The 17718-nt window shown below is 32.2% G+C and overlaps 1 protein-coding gene across 1 annotated transcript in view; it reads right to left on the minus strand.

Moving 5' to 3' along the window:
• Positions 1 to 1247: 1247 nt before the first annotated feature.
• Positions 1248 to 17718, minus strand: part of LOC148603367 (arylsulfatase B-like) — a 28437-nt gene continuing 11966 nt past the window's right edge. The window contains exons 5-15 of the mRNA XM_088553952.1: positions 16805 to 16908; positions 16157 to 16263; positions 15385 to 15449; positions 14889 to 14990; positions 12329 to 12392; positions 11882 to 11979; positions 11004 to 11140; positions 8658 to 8716; positions 7356 to 7476; positions 5602 to 5714; positions 1248 to 5145 (exon numbers count right to left, since the gene is read on the minus strand). Coding sequence (XP_088410078.1) covers positions 4976 to 5145; positions 5602 to 5714; positions 7356 to 7476; positions 8658 to 8716; positions 11004 to 11140; positions 11882 to 11979; positions 12329 to 12392; positions 14889 to 14990; positions 15385 to 15449; positions 16157 to 16263; positions 16805 to 16908 — 1140 coding nt within the window. The 3' untranslated portion in view covers positions 1248 to 4975. The remainder of the gene's footprint in view (positions 5146 to 5601; positions 5715 to 7355; positions 7477 to 8657; positions 8717 to 11003; positions 11141 to 11881; positions 11980 to 12328; positions 12393 to 14888; positions 14991 to 15384; positions 15450 to 16156; positions 16264 to 16804; positions 16909 to 17718) is intronic.

Here is a 17718-nt window from a genome sequence, read left to right on the forward strand (position 1 = left end):
AAAAATCATTCATTTTGGTGCTTTTAAAAAAAAAAACAATGAATCACTTTACCCTTGGCAGCATCTGAATGTTATCTGGAGTGGTACTTTATAAACATATTTTGGAATGTATAACCCATTTATTTTGCTGTGTTCCTCACATATGTTGTCTCTACTTAGATATTTTCCTTGCTGTCTTTTGTAACACATCGTGTTTTTTTTTTTTAGTTTTTGCAACTGTTGCCGTGTTTTTTTCGACGGATCACAAATTTCAACATCAATTCTATGCAGAATACTGTAAGGAGCTTTCGTACTACGTTTGGTTTTAATTGGTCCAGTAGTAAAAAAATACGCCAAGGTGAGCCAAAAACAATAAAATCAAGATCGTTTGGAAAAAGGAAAAAGAAGAAATGCAGTTAAACAACACAAAGAAAGCAGATTAATCAAAACCCTCAATTCAGATTCATATATCAAAAACTACTTTCTGGCCTTGTAGTTCAGCAGATTCCAATTCCGATAATCATTACTTAACATACTGCGACATGTAAACTATAAATCCCTATGCTATTCAATCAAACGTTTTAAAAACGATCACACCAGGTAGAAACTTTCTGCAGTCGCTTATAGTCTAAATCATTGTTACGCATTACAAGTATAAAAAAATATATAAAAAAAACATATATAAAAAGACTGAAATATAAATCCCCATCCTTTATCAATCAAACGTTTTAAAAACGATCACACCAGGTAGAAACTTTCTGCAATCGCTTATAGTCTAAATCATTGTTACGCATTACAAGTATAAAAAAATATATAAAAAAAACATATATAAAAAGACTGAAATATAAATCCCCATCCTTTATCAATCAAACGTTTTAAAAACGATCACACCAGGTAGAAACTTTCTGCAATCGCTTATAGTCTAAATCATTGGTACGCATTACAAGTATAAAAACACGGTATCATTACGGGGTCATAATGAATTATATCGAAAAGACTTCGTTCCCTCTATCATGAACTTTATTTTTAGTTTGTTTATTGGTATGCTAAATACACACCTCATATTACTTTAAAGGCTCCATCTGCAATACTTGTTGAAGCAGACGACCACTGCTTGCATTGCATTGAATTTCAACCCATAAAAGAGAATCCTTCTTTAATGTATTATTATATGGCTTCTTTTCATGACAGCCCTGAATCATCCGTTTGCTGTCAAAAATTGGCGTTGACAACCAATTATTTTGAAACAGGGCCAATTTAAAAACGAATCATTATATAATACTTTATTAACGTGTCAAAGGCAATCCATATGCTTTTTAGTGCAACCTACTTACAAGACTGTTCGTTAAGAGATATATTCACAAAGTATCGGTGTTTTGGAAACAGGAGCGCTCTTTTATGAATCTAGACGAAAGTCATCATATTTTAAATACTTACTATGAATACATTTTTCGTGCAGGAACCAGATGATGTAACTTAGTTGTTATCTCTTATGGTTATTTAAGTTTGAACATTTGAATGACTAAACTATATCTTCAGAGCGTAAGACAACTTTTTATGATTCTTTTTATTCCCTTATTTACGTCGTTTGTATTGGCAAGATTTGCCTTCACTGACTTAAGACTTTACGTCAGTAGATACAGGATATAAATTCCATTAATATATATATATTAACTTTTCATCTTTGTCCTGTTGTCTATGCATGGGATACCGTTTATCATCAAGTAATTGAAATTTATTGAAATTTTCAAGAGGACCAATTGTGCACCATTTTCTGTATTGTTAGGAATTACAATTTGTGGCTAGAATAAATAACGACCCTTCCAAACAGTTGGGAGGCAAATTTAATAATACTTTTAGATATTTGGACGATTTGTTGGCTCCGAACAACGACGACTTCAATATTTTTAAAAAAGATATATATCCTGCAGACCTTTCTTAGATGAAAACAAATTTTGATAATAAAAATGAATCCACAGGGCTGTGAGAGTCCACCGTACACCCTCCACTCATCACCTTCAAGATGATTTTCAGGTACCTGTATACCACCCATTCCCGAATAAAGTTGTCTTCGAAAAATATTTTCGGATTTTTTTTTAGTATAAGCCTATATTTGTATCCCACTGACACACAATAGACCAAGATTGTTTTAACTTAATTGTTCTAGCGTCTAAACCTTCTTAGGACATCACATGTAAAACAATATATATCTGTTTAGATATCATCATGTAGCCCAATGTGTCAGATTTGTAATGGTACCAACGAATGCGACAACACGAAGGGTTATGGAGGAAAATGAAAAGTATATACCCCTACTCACCTAAAAGTCGCAAACATTGACATGTCCAACCCTTTCAGTATTTATGCTTCAGACGAAATGACTTATTTTGTTTTTTTTCTGTGTATTACTATCATAATTGATACTTCTGGGGTTCTTCTGGTGATTCGTGGCGATTTTTGTGGTCAGAATTGATCAATAATTGCAAAAAATAAGATTTTCCATTTTCTTATAAAACATAGCAAAAATTTGACATTACAACATTCGTCTCAAAATTGGTATCATTCGAAAGATAATTCAATTGTCTGCATAATAAAGCCACAAGAAATTAAATTTCCCTAAAGACTTTTTTGTATAAAAACATTACCCAAACCCCTAGAAAACTGGTCTCAGTATCAAATACAATTCTCATTCACAGGATTCCGACACCTTAAAACTCATACTTAAGGCATTCAAAATTAGGATAATAGTGTATCAAATATTTTTGATCAATTCAAATGCCTAGATTTTCCTTTTAGGATTACTATTATTATAAATAGGAGAATTTTCAAAATTTTTTATTTTCTTCTATATCACCCGTACTTGTCATTTTTTCTTCTTTCTTTTACCGTCGTTCGAACAATATAGTTTATGATACAGCACAATTATATAGTATCTTAGCTTTCAAATGTGCTCAAGGAAAAATTACTTCTTCAAGTCAAATTAGACGAAAAGCTGCCACCTCTACCCCAGAAAAAAAATAATTCAACATGAAACAAAATGTTAATTCTCAACATAAAAACGAAAATGGATAGACCTGTTGGGAACCATTGTTTAAAATTATCAATGTATTCGATATATTTACTCACGTCAAGCGCTTTATTTCTCAGTTTCCAATCAGCAATAATAACTTTTTCATAAAATGGGAAATATTTCGGTATCTCATATTTTCTTCCATTTCACTTGTAATGGGCAATTGTTTTCAAACACCGTTCTTTAAACCAGCTTTGGTATACCCAAATACATTTCAATAGTGTCTAATACACAAACTATATATAATTCAAATGCACCCATCGTGCTATTATGATGAAGATACCTTACACATTTTCTTTATTACAGGAGCTAAAATCTCCGCTTTCTGGTCACAGTGATTATAAAAAATAATTCGGGGAATTTACAGGGGGTCAAACTTTAAGCCAATGTGTCAGTGATTTGTTTTCAAATATCATTGTTTAAACATGATTGTGCTCTTGTGTTCAAGTTATCACATATGATGAATGATTGATATACCTATAGGTTAGGAACTGTATTGCTTCCCCATTAGAACTACGACTTGTCATGAAAAAGTTCATTATGTTATTCAGACCATCAAAAACATGTTAAGGGAATAACTCGTACAATGAGTAAGATCTCTGTTGTTGTTTGAAACGTTGATGGAAATGCATGTAAAAACTTCTAGAATATAGTTATAGATTGAATGGTATGAAAAAATTAAAACTATTAAAAAATTATTTCTAAAAGACTAATCCTATGGTTGTTATTGAAACTATTTAATTGATTACAACTAAAAGTTTTCCATCAACCTAAATAGCTTACATATGTTTTTTTTTTTAAAAGACAAAAGTAATAATTTCCTTGAAAACCTAGAGTGTTTTAGGTTAGCATTTCCGAAACGGCGTGGGTATATATATGTCAATCATTCACAGTTCTTGCTTCTTTCAAACCTTAGAGGCTATTAAAATAATGACTGCAAACACAATCATGTTAAAACTGCCATATTTGAAACAAAAAAATTTCCATGGAAATGAGAAATAAGTGCATGAAATGAACAGATATTGAATACATCGGTTATGAAAATAATGTTGCCTCTAATGTTTTTGTTTTTTATACATTGTTTATACGCAAAACATTAACCTATTGTTTCATGTTGAGGTAATTTTTGAGGGGTGGGGTGTGGGCATATATTTACCTAATTGGACTAGCAAAAGTTCAAAATATTGATTACGTTGGCCCATTTGAAAGAATGGATACAAAAAAATGTGCTGTATTATACAAAACTTTGTTTGAACTACTGTATAATGAAATGTATCACGGGTGGTATAGAAAAAATCTGAAATTCTGAAAATTCCCCTTTTAACAATTTTATAATAATTGTACCCTCAAAAGAAAAATCTAAGATTTTGAATTAATCATTATGTATGTCTAATATATTAGTTTTAATGTGTCGTTATATGGGAATGATAATTTTGTTTGATACTGAGACCAGATTTCGAGGGTAATATTTTTTAACCTTTTATGAAAATTCTTTCAGTAAAATTAGTTTCTTAGGCATAAATATTCTATGGGTTTTGCCACTGAAGATCATGTCAATTTTAGCGATTTTTCGGTGGGGTATAGGTATATACATGTATTTTTCTTTTTTCTTCAAAATCCTAGGTGTTACCGCAAGATTGGTACTATTGGAAATGTGAGATATTTGGCTGCCATTATGATATTTAAATATTTAAATTTGTCAACTTACTTTCTTTGTGTAGAAAGGATATGTTAGAACAAAAAAAAAAAACATTTTGATTTTGTAGTTGTAGTTGTAGATAATCCTTACCGATCAATTAAGATTGTTTAAAATGACATGATATGAGCACTAAAAAGTTGTATCTATACCATACAATGATCACAAATTTCCCTACTTCTCGGACAAGGTTGTCTTGTCCAAAGATTTGTATCGTCATTTAAAAACATTCAACACCATCCCAGTTGCAATAAACCATCCTCATGAACTTTATCCTTTGACATATAAGGTTGGTTTTGTGCTGGAATACTGTCTATTCTATATTTGTCCAGTTTCTGTTTGAGTTCATTTACTTTCCTTGGACATCGTGTAGCAAGGTTGTTTTTCTCTAAAGGATCGACTAAAATATGGAAAAAAAGACTGATTTACTTTTCTCCCTGAAAATTCTTTATCAACTTATTAAGAAAAATCAACAATTTGTCCTGCAAACTTCAACGCATTCAGCTATGAAAATGATTAATAAACATTATACAAAAAACAGCATTATTTGATGAAAAAATGCAAAGCAAATCATATTATTGAAATATGATAATAACAAATAAATGACTTTGTTTTGTTGTGTTTGTTTGCTTGTTTATTTTTGTTTGTTTTTGTTAATTTTTTGGTTTTTTGTTTTGTTTTGTTTTATTTTGCTTGTTTTTTTTAAGACAGGTATCTCTCAAGCCAATACTATTTTGTTACGAAACTTCCACATAGATTTGTTAGTTGCATGTTGATGACGCCAAAATCGTTCTTATGTTCAAAATAAATCTATACAGTCATAAAGACAGACGAATGGGGAGTCAGATAAACCTACTCTGCAAATCATACAATCTAACATCTGTACTGTTAGGATTTAAAGGCTGTACAACCGGCGGAATTCCGCCATACACTTCCGGATCACCTAGAATTAGTTTATATCTGCCGTACCTGCAACAAATAGTTATTCTTAAATGTAAATATTACCAAAGAACTTATTAAAGACAAACAGCCTCGATGTATTACCCTTTAGACTCCACTAATCCTTATAGCAAGCTACAAACTTTATTGGTCAAAGAGTAATCAAGGGAACCAGGATCCTAGCGAAAATCAAAAGAATGTTATCCAGGGGCAAATACCAGACACGGAAAACAGACACACACAACAAGGACACTGAATTAGATTCTGTAGCACATAAATATGGTCAATGACACAACATATCGCAAATACGCAATTTGAGTGAATCTATGATTATTACACACAAATATTTCTACATTTAAGATTTTTCGCCACAGATCAACCAATGACTATAAAGTAATCAAAACTGTGGTCCTTTTCACAAAAAAATCGTAAGTGTAAAATTAGTCGTAAGTTATGACGTCACAATACGTTTATTTACTATGACGTCATAACTTTTGCAATAACAATTATTTTCCAGTTGATGATTAGTATAAAGTCAATTATAATTTGATTTTTGTTTATATAATCTATCCAGGGCTCTATGGACAATTCGATGCTTGTCAGTAGTGAATACTAAATTCATGAAATATAGATACTTGCAAATAACAGCACCAATGTTAAACAATTTCTCACGATTGATGAAATAATGAGTAATAGTTACGGCTTTGAAGTCATAGTTTATCATCTCAGATGTTAACTATCTAAAATCTAGAAATTTCCAAGAACAGAAAAACACGTCCATGTCCTGAAGTCAAAATAGCAAACTGGCTATTATATCTTACGTACGCCATCTTTATCATAATCTGTGTCAAGCACGCTACAACTTCATGCATTTTACATAAACATCAGAAAAAAAAACTATGTTAATCCGTTCATTCTTTACTTATTAGTAAGAATGTAAAACACCAGTACATAATGATAATCTTAAGTCAGAAACGTAAAACTGAATATTTATCAACACGCTTGTGCTTTACAACACATTGTGAAGTTCTATATTTGAATGTGACCACACAGCTGTATATTTCTTTCGGAAATGCATATGGTGTTATTATTGTTTCTATATGTGTTGCTTTTAGACAGTCGGGGTTAGTCAATGATTTGATTATGTCGGTGCATAAACTATTACGCTTTAAAGTATAAGAAACACTAATGGTTAGTTGGAAACAAGTGATGGTGCAGAAACTTTAAAATTATGTAAATGAACTTATCCAAACTTATATTGGCAATTATCACACAGAAGTTGAGAGGTATGTTACAATTGATCAGACACGGGAACACCTAATGCTAACCGCTTTGGGACTTGTGACATAAAAACCGAACTTAAGTGGTATTCATCGAGAACTCTTTACATTTGACGATCCGATATTATAATTTTACTCAAGGATGCTATCTTTGCATCACTGAAGTTTTGCAGATTTTTTTCAATATAATGTTAAAATCAGCCCTTGAAATTCGCATTTAACAATTATACCACAACTTTCAAAATGATTCGGAAAATCCTGTCTATTTTCGTTGATTCTGATGGTGCTAATAGTCAAATGAAACTTTCAAAATGTTTAGTTATTTCATACCATGTTTAACTCGCTGCCTGTTTCTTACAGAGACCGGCACTTAAGAAATAAGGACACAAACCGTATTGATGCTGTTTTAGAAATGTCATCATCTAACCCATATACCATTTCTTTCCTACCGGATCCACGACATTTTTTTAAATATTTCCATTGACTTATTCCGTCTATATTGGACAAATGATCTGTAAGACAAAGTTCGTTTATTTTTTAATAAATATTATTGGATATTCTGGTTTCTTTGATTACTCCTAGGATTGTGTTTGTTATAACATAATTACATGAAGTTTTTGTGGTATTGCTTAGCCAAATTTACGTTTTCCTATTTAATGAATGACTGTTATATTTTTTCGGCCTATTAGGAAATAACCTCAATCACGTGATGCACACTAAATAACATCCACTACAGGCATTAAGGTTATTTTCTCATAGATCGAAAAAAAAATAATATTCATTCTTTACAGTTCAATTTTAGTATTGTAATTACAAAATTTGGTCTATGAGATAATGGACCAAATTGTTTATCCATTCAGAAAGATTGTTGCTTCTGAAAGTAAAGTATAAAACAATACAGTAACCATCCATAGGGGATTTTAAATTCATGTCATTTAACAGCCTTCATAAACTAAACATTGACAATAATGGTTGATATTTGTTTAAGGAATGACTGTATATTTTAATAATAATAATAATAATAATAACCTCAATCACGTGGTGCGTAGCAGGTTATTTTCAAATGTGCACCACGGGCATTGAGTTTATTTCAAAAAGACTGCAAAACATTTTACATTCATTCCTTGTAATTCAATTTTAGTATCGAAATTTAAGGAATAAATCTGCAAAAAAGGTTGATTACATCAGTTACATAGCAAAATTTGGTTTATAAGATGATGGACACAAATCACAAAATAAACTATTTAAAAATAACAGCTGTTCCTGAGTAAAACTTTTCTTCTTTTGTAAGGAAATATATCTCAAATTCACACAATTCAGTCATATAAATGGTTGAATCCTATAGATATTACTCATGTATAAACTATTTTGCATGTATATTATTGATGAAAGGCTTATACTAAGTAAGTATAAATATTTTCATCCTGAATGTCAGATTTACTCGACCCTAGCTATTTTTGGTATACTATTTATTATTCACCAACATTTTCAGTAATTCAAAAATCGAAACTCCCAAAAAAACACTTAGGCATTACTGTAGCTCTTTTGAATTCTGTCGTTGAACTGATCAGTGCTGTAGTTCGATACATTTAGTTTTGAGTACTTCTTAGCACATGTGTTTTATAAATCGTGATTTCTTAAGCAAACTGTGTTGTACTAACATTTGAGTATTTCAAAAGTTATGAATGTTTACCTAAGGGATATCCTGCTATTTCAAGTATCGTTGGAAACCAATCTACGACATGGATCAATCTGCAAGAAAAAAATCAATAACACCGAAATGATGCATACTATACTCAATTCTTGATCCACAATTCTCCTTATCAACACTATATCATATCTTCCATATTCTATCCAACACTTATCCTATCAAAAATATATGTACCTCATCCCCTTCGTTGATAACATTCCCTATCCCCATTCACACAATTATCAATACCCAGATCACAAAACGTGAAGTACCCAATTATTCGATCACAATTTCCTGCTCTTATCTTTAAATCCATTTTTTTGATAATTATTTCACTTTTCACTTTTTTTTTTAATTGAGACAATGAACTTAACTTTTCGTACGGTTTTCTATTATTACAGGTCATAGTTGTGGGCTCAAATATATCGAGCGTCTATAGAATAATTGTAAAGTGACCTACATTTGATCCCTTTGTTACCATTTGTCACATCCTTCCATAACATGATGTGGGAGAACGTTTGTAAGTCATATTCTCATGACTAACATACACGTACGTTTCGAATGCCCGTTCAGCTGTCTTAAGTAAACATTGTAAACCCATAGTAGTCAAGTTTTGTGTGATTTTTTAAAAACGAAACCTATTATGGAAGGAGCCTTTTACAGAAGGCTTAAGTTTAAAATCAAATGCGTTCTATTTTAATATTTTGACAACTACCCTTTGTACATTTGTAACTTCTACTATTTTTCGGACGGTAATGTTTTATTCAAATGTTTAATGTGTTCAAGAATTAAGGCATTTTTATCCAAGAAATATACAAATGGGTGTAGCAAACCATGCTTTTGAAACACTTTTTAATGTCGTCTTATATACAAAGTAAATTTATATTGACAATATTAAACTATTTCTAACTATTTTTACGTAATTTTGAATATGAAGACACGAAATAATGTTATAGTCCCCTTACTATATATAAACTGTATTTGAATACAAAAATACAAATCATATATATTGCCAATGTTGATATGCTGTACACGTGTTTCAAGGAGTAACCTCTCATCGGCAGCACTACTATCAAATATGTAGAAAGACCTTAATCCAAAAATCAATTGCTTACAAGAAGTACTCAAAGAAGTACTCAAAACCAAGGAGCTGGAGTACATAATTATAAGACCAGCTCTAAATTATAGGATTATTTCAAAAGCTTTGGATATAAATTACAGGATTTGGATATCAATAATCTAGCACCTGTATGGGTGCAAAATACGGAAATCCCAGACATCCGAGGATGAGATTTAATCGTTATCGAATGAGACTTAGCGAAGTTAGAGAAGAATGATATCTTACCCAAGAGTGTCTGAGATTTCCCAATCTTGTATGAGGAAAGCTAGTGTTTGATTTTTTTTCACACTTCGAATTCTGTCCTGATTAAATGTTTGAACTGTTATGACCAACATTTAACAGCTGATTATGACCCATCTATGTAGCCAGTGATACGTCAAGACCAGGTTTAATAAACAGTCACTGGATATAAAAATAAACTGCAACAAATAATCAATTTACGGTTATTCGCAATGAAATTATTTTGAAGGAATATTTCACTACCTCTGTATTTAATGGTACCATTTTACGGGATAGTGAACGTTTTGTTTGTTTGTTGGGGTTTAACGTCCGAGCACCAATATTTCAGCTATATTCAGACAATGAACACTAAATGGATGATAAAATGAACATGAAGTGAAGAAAAAAAAGGAATGGGTCACAAGGATAATAGGGTCGACAAATTTTGATTGCCACTGGAAAAAGGGGGAATGGGTGAGGTCGGGCAATTTAGCCTCCTGTGGCGGAGCGCAAAGGTTCCTACTCCTATCGAATACCACAGCAGGGTTCTTTAACGTACGAGGAACGTGGCATCTTTCCCAACACGGTGCACCACTATGGTTTGCGGTCAGGTTTTCCGTATTATAGCCTGACAATCCCAGCATATAACATGCCAGGGGTACCCCATTCCACCACCTGGGGCACAAATCCCAGTTGCTCTGTGGGCAGAGCGCCTAGCCCCCGGCTAGGTTTCTGAGCACTATTTAGTCGCCTTTTACGACAAGCTTAGCGCTGCTGCAGGCCTATTCTTTTAACACCCGGACCTGCACGGGGCGGATAGTGAACGTGTTTTGTTTTAACCCGTGTTTGAGATCAGGAAATATCGCACAGATAAAATAGAAATTTTCTTATACTTTTCTCTTTAGTGAATAATCATAATCATTACGAATTAGATTTTGTAGGTGAGAACTACATTGCCAAATGTAGTTCTAGGGAAGTCAATACAAAAAATTATATGGCGAAATACAAACCCTGAATGAACACAACCTTGAGTAGAAAGTAATGGACTGTAAACAAAGCCTGCACTCTTGGTTCCGCCTTCATAGAGATCACCTTTATCGCCACGAAGAGGTGAATTACTTGCCCCAAAATGATAATCTCCGCCATTCTTAAAAAAAGCAAAAGCATCAAAGAATATATCAATAAATACATAAATTTAAAATAATGAAACAAAACAGAACACACGTGTTTGAAGTTACACTGGAGCACTTGTTTAAGTGCTATAGTTGACTGGTAACACAAACTGCGAAATTCTGGATGCACGAACCAGTTACAAGTAATGAAGTATATGACTTTGGCTGCTTGACTATAAATTGCAAGAAATTCGTTAAAATATAGGTTTAGTTCAATAAAAAATAAATCAATTTGAAGTTTGTTAACTTTGTGTCCAATATTCGTAGGTCATAACTGTGACTTTGTGTCTAATATAAATATTTGTTTTTACTTTCGAACTAAGAATTGTCATCGCTCTGTTACCATGGATTAATTACTTTTGTTGTTGAGGCCTTGCAGGACCTACTTTAATGTGTGTTTACACTTGTTCAAGAGCTTTTGGTAATCTCTAAAAAGTATTTACTATTTTCAATTTATATACTGAGGTGCATACCTTACGTTGTACCATATCCATTCTTTTTTCTTGTGTTTGAATTGTAGTGATAATTCCTATATACATCTTGTATCAAGATATCATGATAGAGGTAATAAATGTCGTTAATAACAACTGTTTCTACCTTAAAATGTTGTTTTTCTCTTAAAAATATGTTAAATATTCCAAATGTATTTTGATGCTGTTAAGTAATGTATGCTATAGAGACTTTACGTTTAAATATACTGCTTTACAGCTACTTACATCCGACATGAAGATGATAATTGTGTTGTTTAAGATGTGTTTCTTTTCAAGAGCAGTGACCACTCTGCCAACACTGTTATCAAGACTAGATACCATACCTGAGATGATATTGATGTTTAAGTTTTAATTGTGCCTGTTTTCATAACAAAACAGAAGGCATAGGACTTGATCCGTCCGAACAAACCATGCGCTTGTGAGTCACATTCATTACAAACATGTTGAATGTCATCCCTTTCGAGGTTTTTTTGTTGTTTTTGTCTGTCTTGTTGTTATTTGCATCTGTTATCTCTCAATATTCCGTTATATACGACTAGACAGTGAAGAGGTTAAAAATAATCATAATTCATGTTAATAAAAGAGAGGTATAGCATCTTCTTTACAAAACAATGCTTTGTACTATGTATTGCCTGCTTCAGTTCAACGATGATATACTTATTAATAGCGTACCTAAATATGTTTTTCTGTTGGGATCTGTTATGTTAGGATACATTGCTTTAAACATCTTTGGTGCCTGCAATCATTAGGGCATTGATTAATAGAAGCACAATATCTATAAAAAAAAAAGTTAGATACTAGTCAACAAAAGAAACGATACAAATTTTGTATCATATACCGCCTTTAACCGTTTTGTACAAAACAATGCCGAATAGATGCATTTTTTAAAATCTTTTTAACGTTCTGTGTGACACACTATCAACCAGTTACGTTTTAATTTTAATTCTCGGTGCCAATATTTACATTGTAAAATGTCGGCCATGTTCAAAGTGATCGGGTTGCTAGGAGATGTTGTTTACGTTTAAATGATTTGTCCAAAAACAGGGGCTGCTCTGGCTTCCAAAATTCTGTCCCCAGAAAAATCGCCAGCTGCCATTTTTTGTCGCCTGTTTTCAGAAATTAGAGCCAAAGGGTGCCAAAAAAATTATACTTTTTAATAAAAGGCAGTATTAAGTTCACTGGTGAATTATCTTTGTCAATTCTCCATTCATGACATGCATGTACCCAAGATTCACTCTTGATGCATGTATAAAGCAGGTTTTTAGCTCTAGTCTGTCACTTTCATATGCATAAAATATTAAGTACTACTCCAGAAACAGGTATTTTACTTCCATCAAAGACTATATTACTGTTCTCATACAGTCCCTGATTTTAAAACATGCATGTTCACCTAAGTTGCCCTTTATGGTCTAATTTACCTAATACAATATAATTTACTTTTTTTTCTTATTAACAAACTTGATTCTTTTTGTCAAGTGATAAAATTTCTATGAAACTACAGTTTGTACCATGGACCATTAATTGTGTCCCAGATTAATTATCTTGATATCTAAATAGCATTTCCCTAATTAGATTTTGGGAATCCCCATTCTATTTGTTTATCGATTTTCCTGCCAAAAAGTCACATGGCAAAAGTGTAAACAAATGTCATCCATTTTCTTTTATCAATTCTTTCATTTCGAAGTATTTAGACACTTCCTGATGGGATAATCATTGTTAATTGGATTTAATTTATTCTGTTATTACGTACGTCTCTTCTGAATGTATTGCATGGTTAAATAGGGCTGTGAAACTTGTGTGTAGCCACATGCACATGGCCTTAACCTTTGACCAGATGATGAGAGTTTTGATTGGCTCAATTTTGATTGACACCTCCTATGAGAATATTGTCAGTCCAGTCGCCTGTTCTAATTACCTTTAATTGCCTCCAGTCGTAATTTGGTCATAGTCAATTAACTCTGACTGTCAACACAATTGTTTAATTGGAGAGAATATCCGTTGCTGGTAAACTTCCTGTCAATTTCAATATACAAAACCAAGGCGCCAAGAAAATCGCCAACTGGCTATTTTTGTCGCCAGATAAAATAAAAAATCACAAATTGCGACATTGGCGAAGCCCAGCGCGACCCCTGCCAAAAACCGAAGAACCCAGAATGCATTTCGGCGTTATTTCGGATATCTCGGATTTATTTTACGTGAACAACGTACAATACCGAGAAGTTGATCAAGCAGACGATTGTCACCGGAGTTCGACGGGAACTTACGAACTTCGTTTGTAAACAAATCGTCCCGTAGAAACCAACATGGCGGATATTAGTATGGGATTTTCCCGTAAGGATTTGTTACGCATGATTTAAGCTAATAAGCGACTCGTTGGTACTAACACGTCATGCATATATGAGAACTATCTTCATATTAAATAAAAGAGAGACAACTCTAGCGGTAAGTCCCGACGGTTTAAAAAGTAGAGCTTCAATTCGAAAATGTGTTGTATGTGACGTCGAGTAAAGTATATTTTTCCACAGTAAACATTGTAAATTCTTACTGTATTGCCTAATAACTATAAACAGAAAAAAAGTTCTACGAAATACCAAAAAAGGAAATAAATTAATATTTGACTTTTGACAATAACATACATTTTCTTATTTCAAACTACTTCCCACCAACACCCGAATAAAAGTAAATCTGATATTCCAGTATAGATCATAAAGCTTATTGTATCGATTTTATTTACAGTCATTTCTGATGCATTATCCTATAACTCGCTTTGCAAATTTGAAGAAAGGATTGTTTGGTGCACAAGTTTAAAACTGACATTATTATTTTGAAGATACATTTGCAAATTAAAGGTTTTTCACTTGTGTTGCGTCTTTTTTCAATATCATATAAATGATTATATAAATCATACACTAAAACGAAAAACACAGTTTGTTTCCTATTAATCTATAAAAATCGCTTTTCAAATACCTGACAATCTGTATTAATTGTGCTTGTTTAAGGTTGGCGAATAGAATACGAAAGCTTGTGACTTCAAGTAATCAAATATCTATAGTTGTCTACATGGGATTGGAGAGATATTGTATGATCGGCATGATATTTCACTACTAATTTAATAGTTAGATATTCAAATAGTTCTCCTTCTGTATATTGCTATAGACTAAGAAGAAACTGCAGTTGATTTAAAATAGATATATTTTTGTCAAAATTGAATGTTGTTAATTTATTTAAATACCTGAAGAGGAAAATGTGGTGTTGTTAGTGGTAAGTACAGGAACAGTGGTATTTCAGAAGAACTCTTCTCGATTATTTCTGTTGCTTGTTCAGTGAACAAATCCTAGATGGATAATATATACAAGTTACTTCTTATAAAATTTCATTAATGATGGTTGTCTTTTTAATTGAAGATAATTAATTGTACATAGTAAAAATATATATTTCGTCATATGTTGCATCACCTAATGCAAAAGGAGGAGAATCTTATTTGTGCTTTAAGACTAAATATGTCAATTGATAAAAAGTCTATCATCATTTGAGTTGTAGACAAAAAAATCCATCAACCTAACCATTAATCTTATTGTAAAATAAATTTTTCATCCCGGTGGGGTTGCTATCTCTCTGACATATACATTTTATCCATTCTCGTTATATACGTTATTAGGCAGATTTCAATGAAATACAAAAATAGCGAGAGATCGTTTAACGCAGTGAATGCTTCAAACGATACTAACCGTGTTATACGATCCTTGTGTAGGATAATGTATCTTGTTGTCTTTCCAAAAATCATATCCACCATCTAAGAAGTAAAACATATAATGTTTTTATTAATAAAAAAGCACACACTGTACATGTACTTGATAGTTTTGTTTCATGAAGTTAATTTTGTTTTGGTAGTATTAATAGTATTCCGTGACAAAAGGGACATGCATACATTTTGTGTCATCATACTTTTGCGCATACATATGAACAAGTTGTTCGTCATGTGGGTATTTTCAAGAACCAGTCGGTCTAAATTACATTATATCGTCCCTGAAAGTGTCCCGTTTAGGCATGTCAATAAAATGGTTTGTTTCCTGCAATATTTAGTATAGTAAAAATATCAGTTATAAGAAAATGCGAAAGTACGAATCATATTACATTGCAAGTTTCGATGTGCTTTACACGTGTTTGAAAGAGTTAGCTCTCATCAGCAGCATTAAAATCAAGTACAAAAGAAGATCTAAACCCTAACAAAACGTTCTCAAAACCGTCAGATATAAATATGAGATGCAGCAATAAATGTATTCTGTCCCTATCATAGTTCTACCTCCTTAAACTGAACAAAATATATAATCCAAAGCAGATTCAGTTAAAAGGTTTCGCTGTAATACGCTTAATCGAATCATACTTGTTACATCCTTGATTAATGTAATATACTTCACACATTTTTACAATAACTAAAACAATATAACCCATTTATTTTAATGCATTCAATAATTCCCTAATAAATAACTACTCACTTACCGAATGTCCTGTTGTAGAAATCCGCAACTCCACGTAAAATGCCATAAAAGGAATCAAAACCTCTGTACGTTGGAGTTACGTCTTTGTTGCAGTGTCCAAGATGCCATCTACCATTAAATAAGAAGATTTATGAGATTGGTTTTACTTGTGTGCATTTACTTGATTTTGTTTTTTTAAAAAATTGACCCTTTTGTGGTAAGTTGGTGAGCATGCTCAATATACACATCCGCGAGGTAGGGCTTGGTAGAACAAAAGAATTTTCCTCGCGGAAGTGTACATTGAGCATGCTCTACGCATGCTCATCGACTACCCCAACGTTAGCACAAAAGGGTCTATTCCTCAAAACGACACTTACTAATTCAGTGGTCAAAATTTAATTTCTCTTTAACAACTCCAATAAAATACCTGATAAATGTTATTTTACTCATGCGATGACCCAATAGTACAGACGAAAAATTACGACACACTATATTAGCTATATTCACAATTGTAAAACACTTTTCACTGACTATGACCGCACAAAGTTTTTCAATACCTTCACAAAAGTGCATTTCAAATATACATATCCAAGATAACACAAATAACGTAATAAACTCCTAAATTACAAGGATAAAATGCCAAAATATAAAACAAAAACATGTAACTAACTTGCCAACGATATGAGTAGAGTACCCCTGTTGTTTTAGCTTTTCTGAGAGGAGGGTTTCATTCCGAGGAAGCACTTTTGATTGGAACTCTTTTACAACCAGCCACTGTAAAAACATTATTGGTCATAATTTCAATTATGATTCCGGAATTTTGTTTATAATAATTTAACTTCTATGTACATCATATTCACAGTGATCGATCTGAATAATTCTGGAGTGAGTGTGTAAATGACAAGACAAAATGATGAAAATGAAGACAGCATCTTAATCCGGTTCCATTACACTTATTATCCTGATATCAAAAAGCTTGTAACGCATGCAAAAGTCGGAATTTTATTGGCAACACTTTGGAAATATGTTCTCCCAGGAAATGAACGGGAAACTGAAAATAAATACATTCAAAAGATTACATACATGTATAAGGTTTTTTTTATTTAAGTAGAATTAATCCATAATGTATTTTCCTATCTGTAAGCATGTTATGGAGCTGAAAAACATACTTCGAACAACAAAAACTAAAATTGCAACTTTCAGTTGGTAATGAAACATTCTTCTGCTCGTTTCCCTCGAAGTAATATAGAGAAAACAAGGTAGTATATATTTTGCAATGATAATTTACCTTATCTAATATTTTAGTATCAGTGGCTTACAACAGAGGATGACAATAGGGGACCCCTATATATTATTTGTTTCCTCAAGACAAAATATGAAACAAATGCATCATATATATTTTTGTGAATAATGTACGGCAAAGTAACGCTTTTCAGTATAAAATTTGATATCTTCAATGACTTAACATAAAAAAAAACATTTTTTAGAGAAGTCCTCAATTTCATAAGGGGGCGTTTACTATTGGATCTCACTCTTGCTACCCCTAATGAAGTATAATTATGAATCGCTTTTTTTGTATTCCAC

The sequence above is a fragment of the Perna viridis genome, chromosome 11 (genome assembly GCF_037379345.1).
Source record: "Perna viridis isolate PV_CMFRI_1.1 ecotype Kerala chromosome 11, ASM3737934v1, whole genome shotgun sequence".
Classification (NCBI taxonomy): Eukaryota; Metazoa; Mollusca; class Bivalvia; order Mytilida; family Mytilidae; genus Perna; species Perna viridis.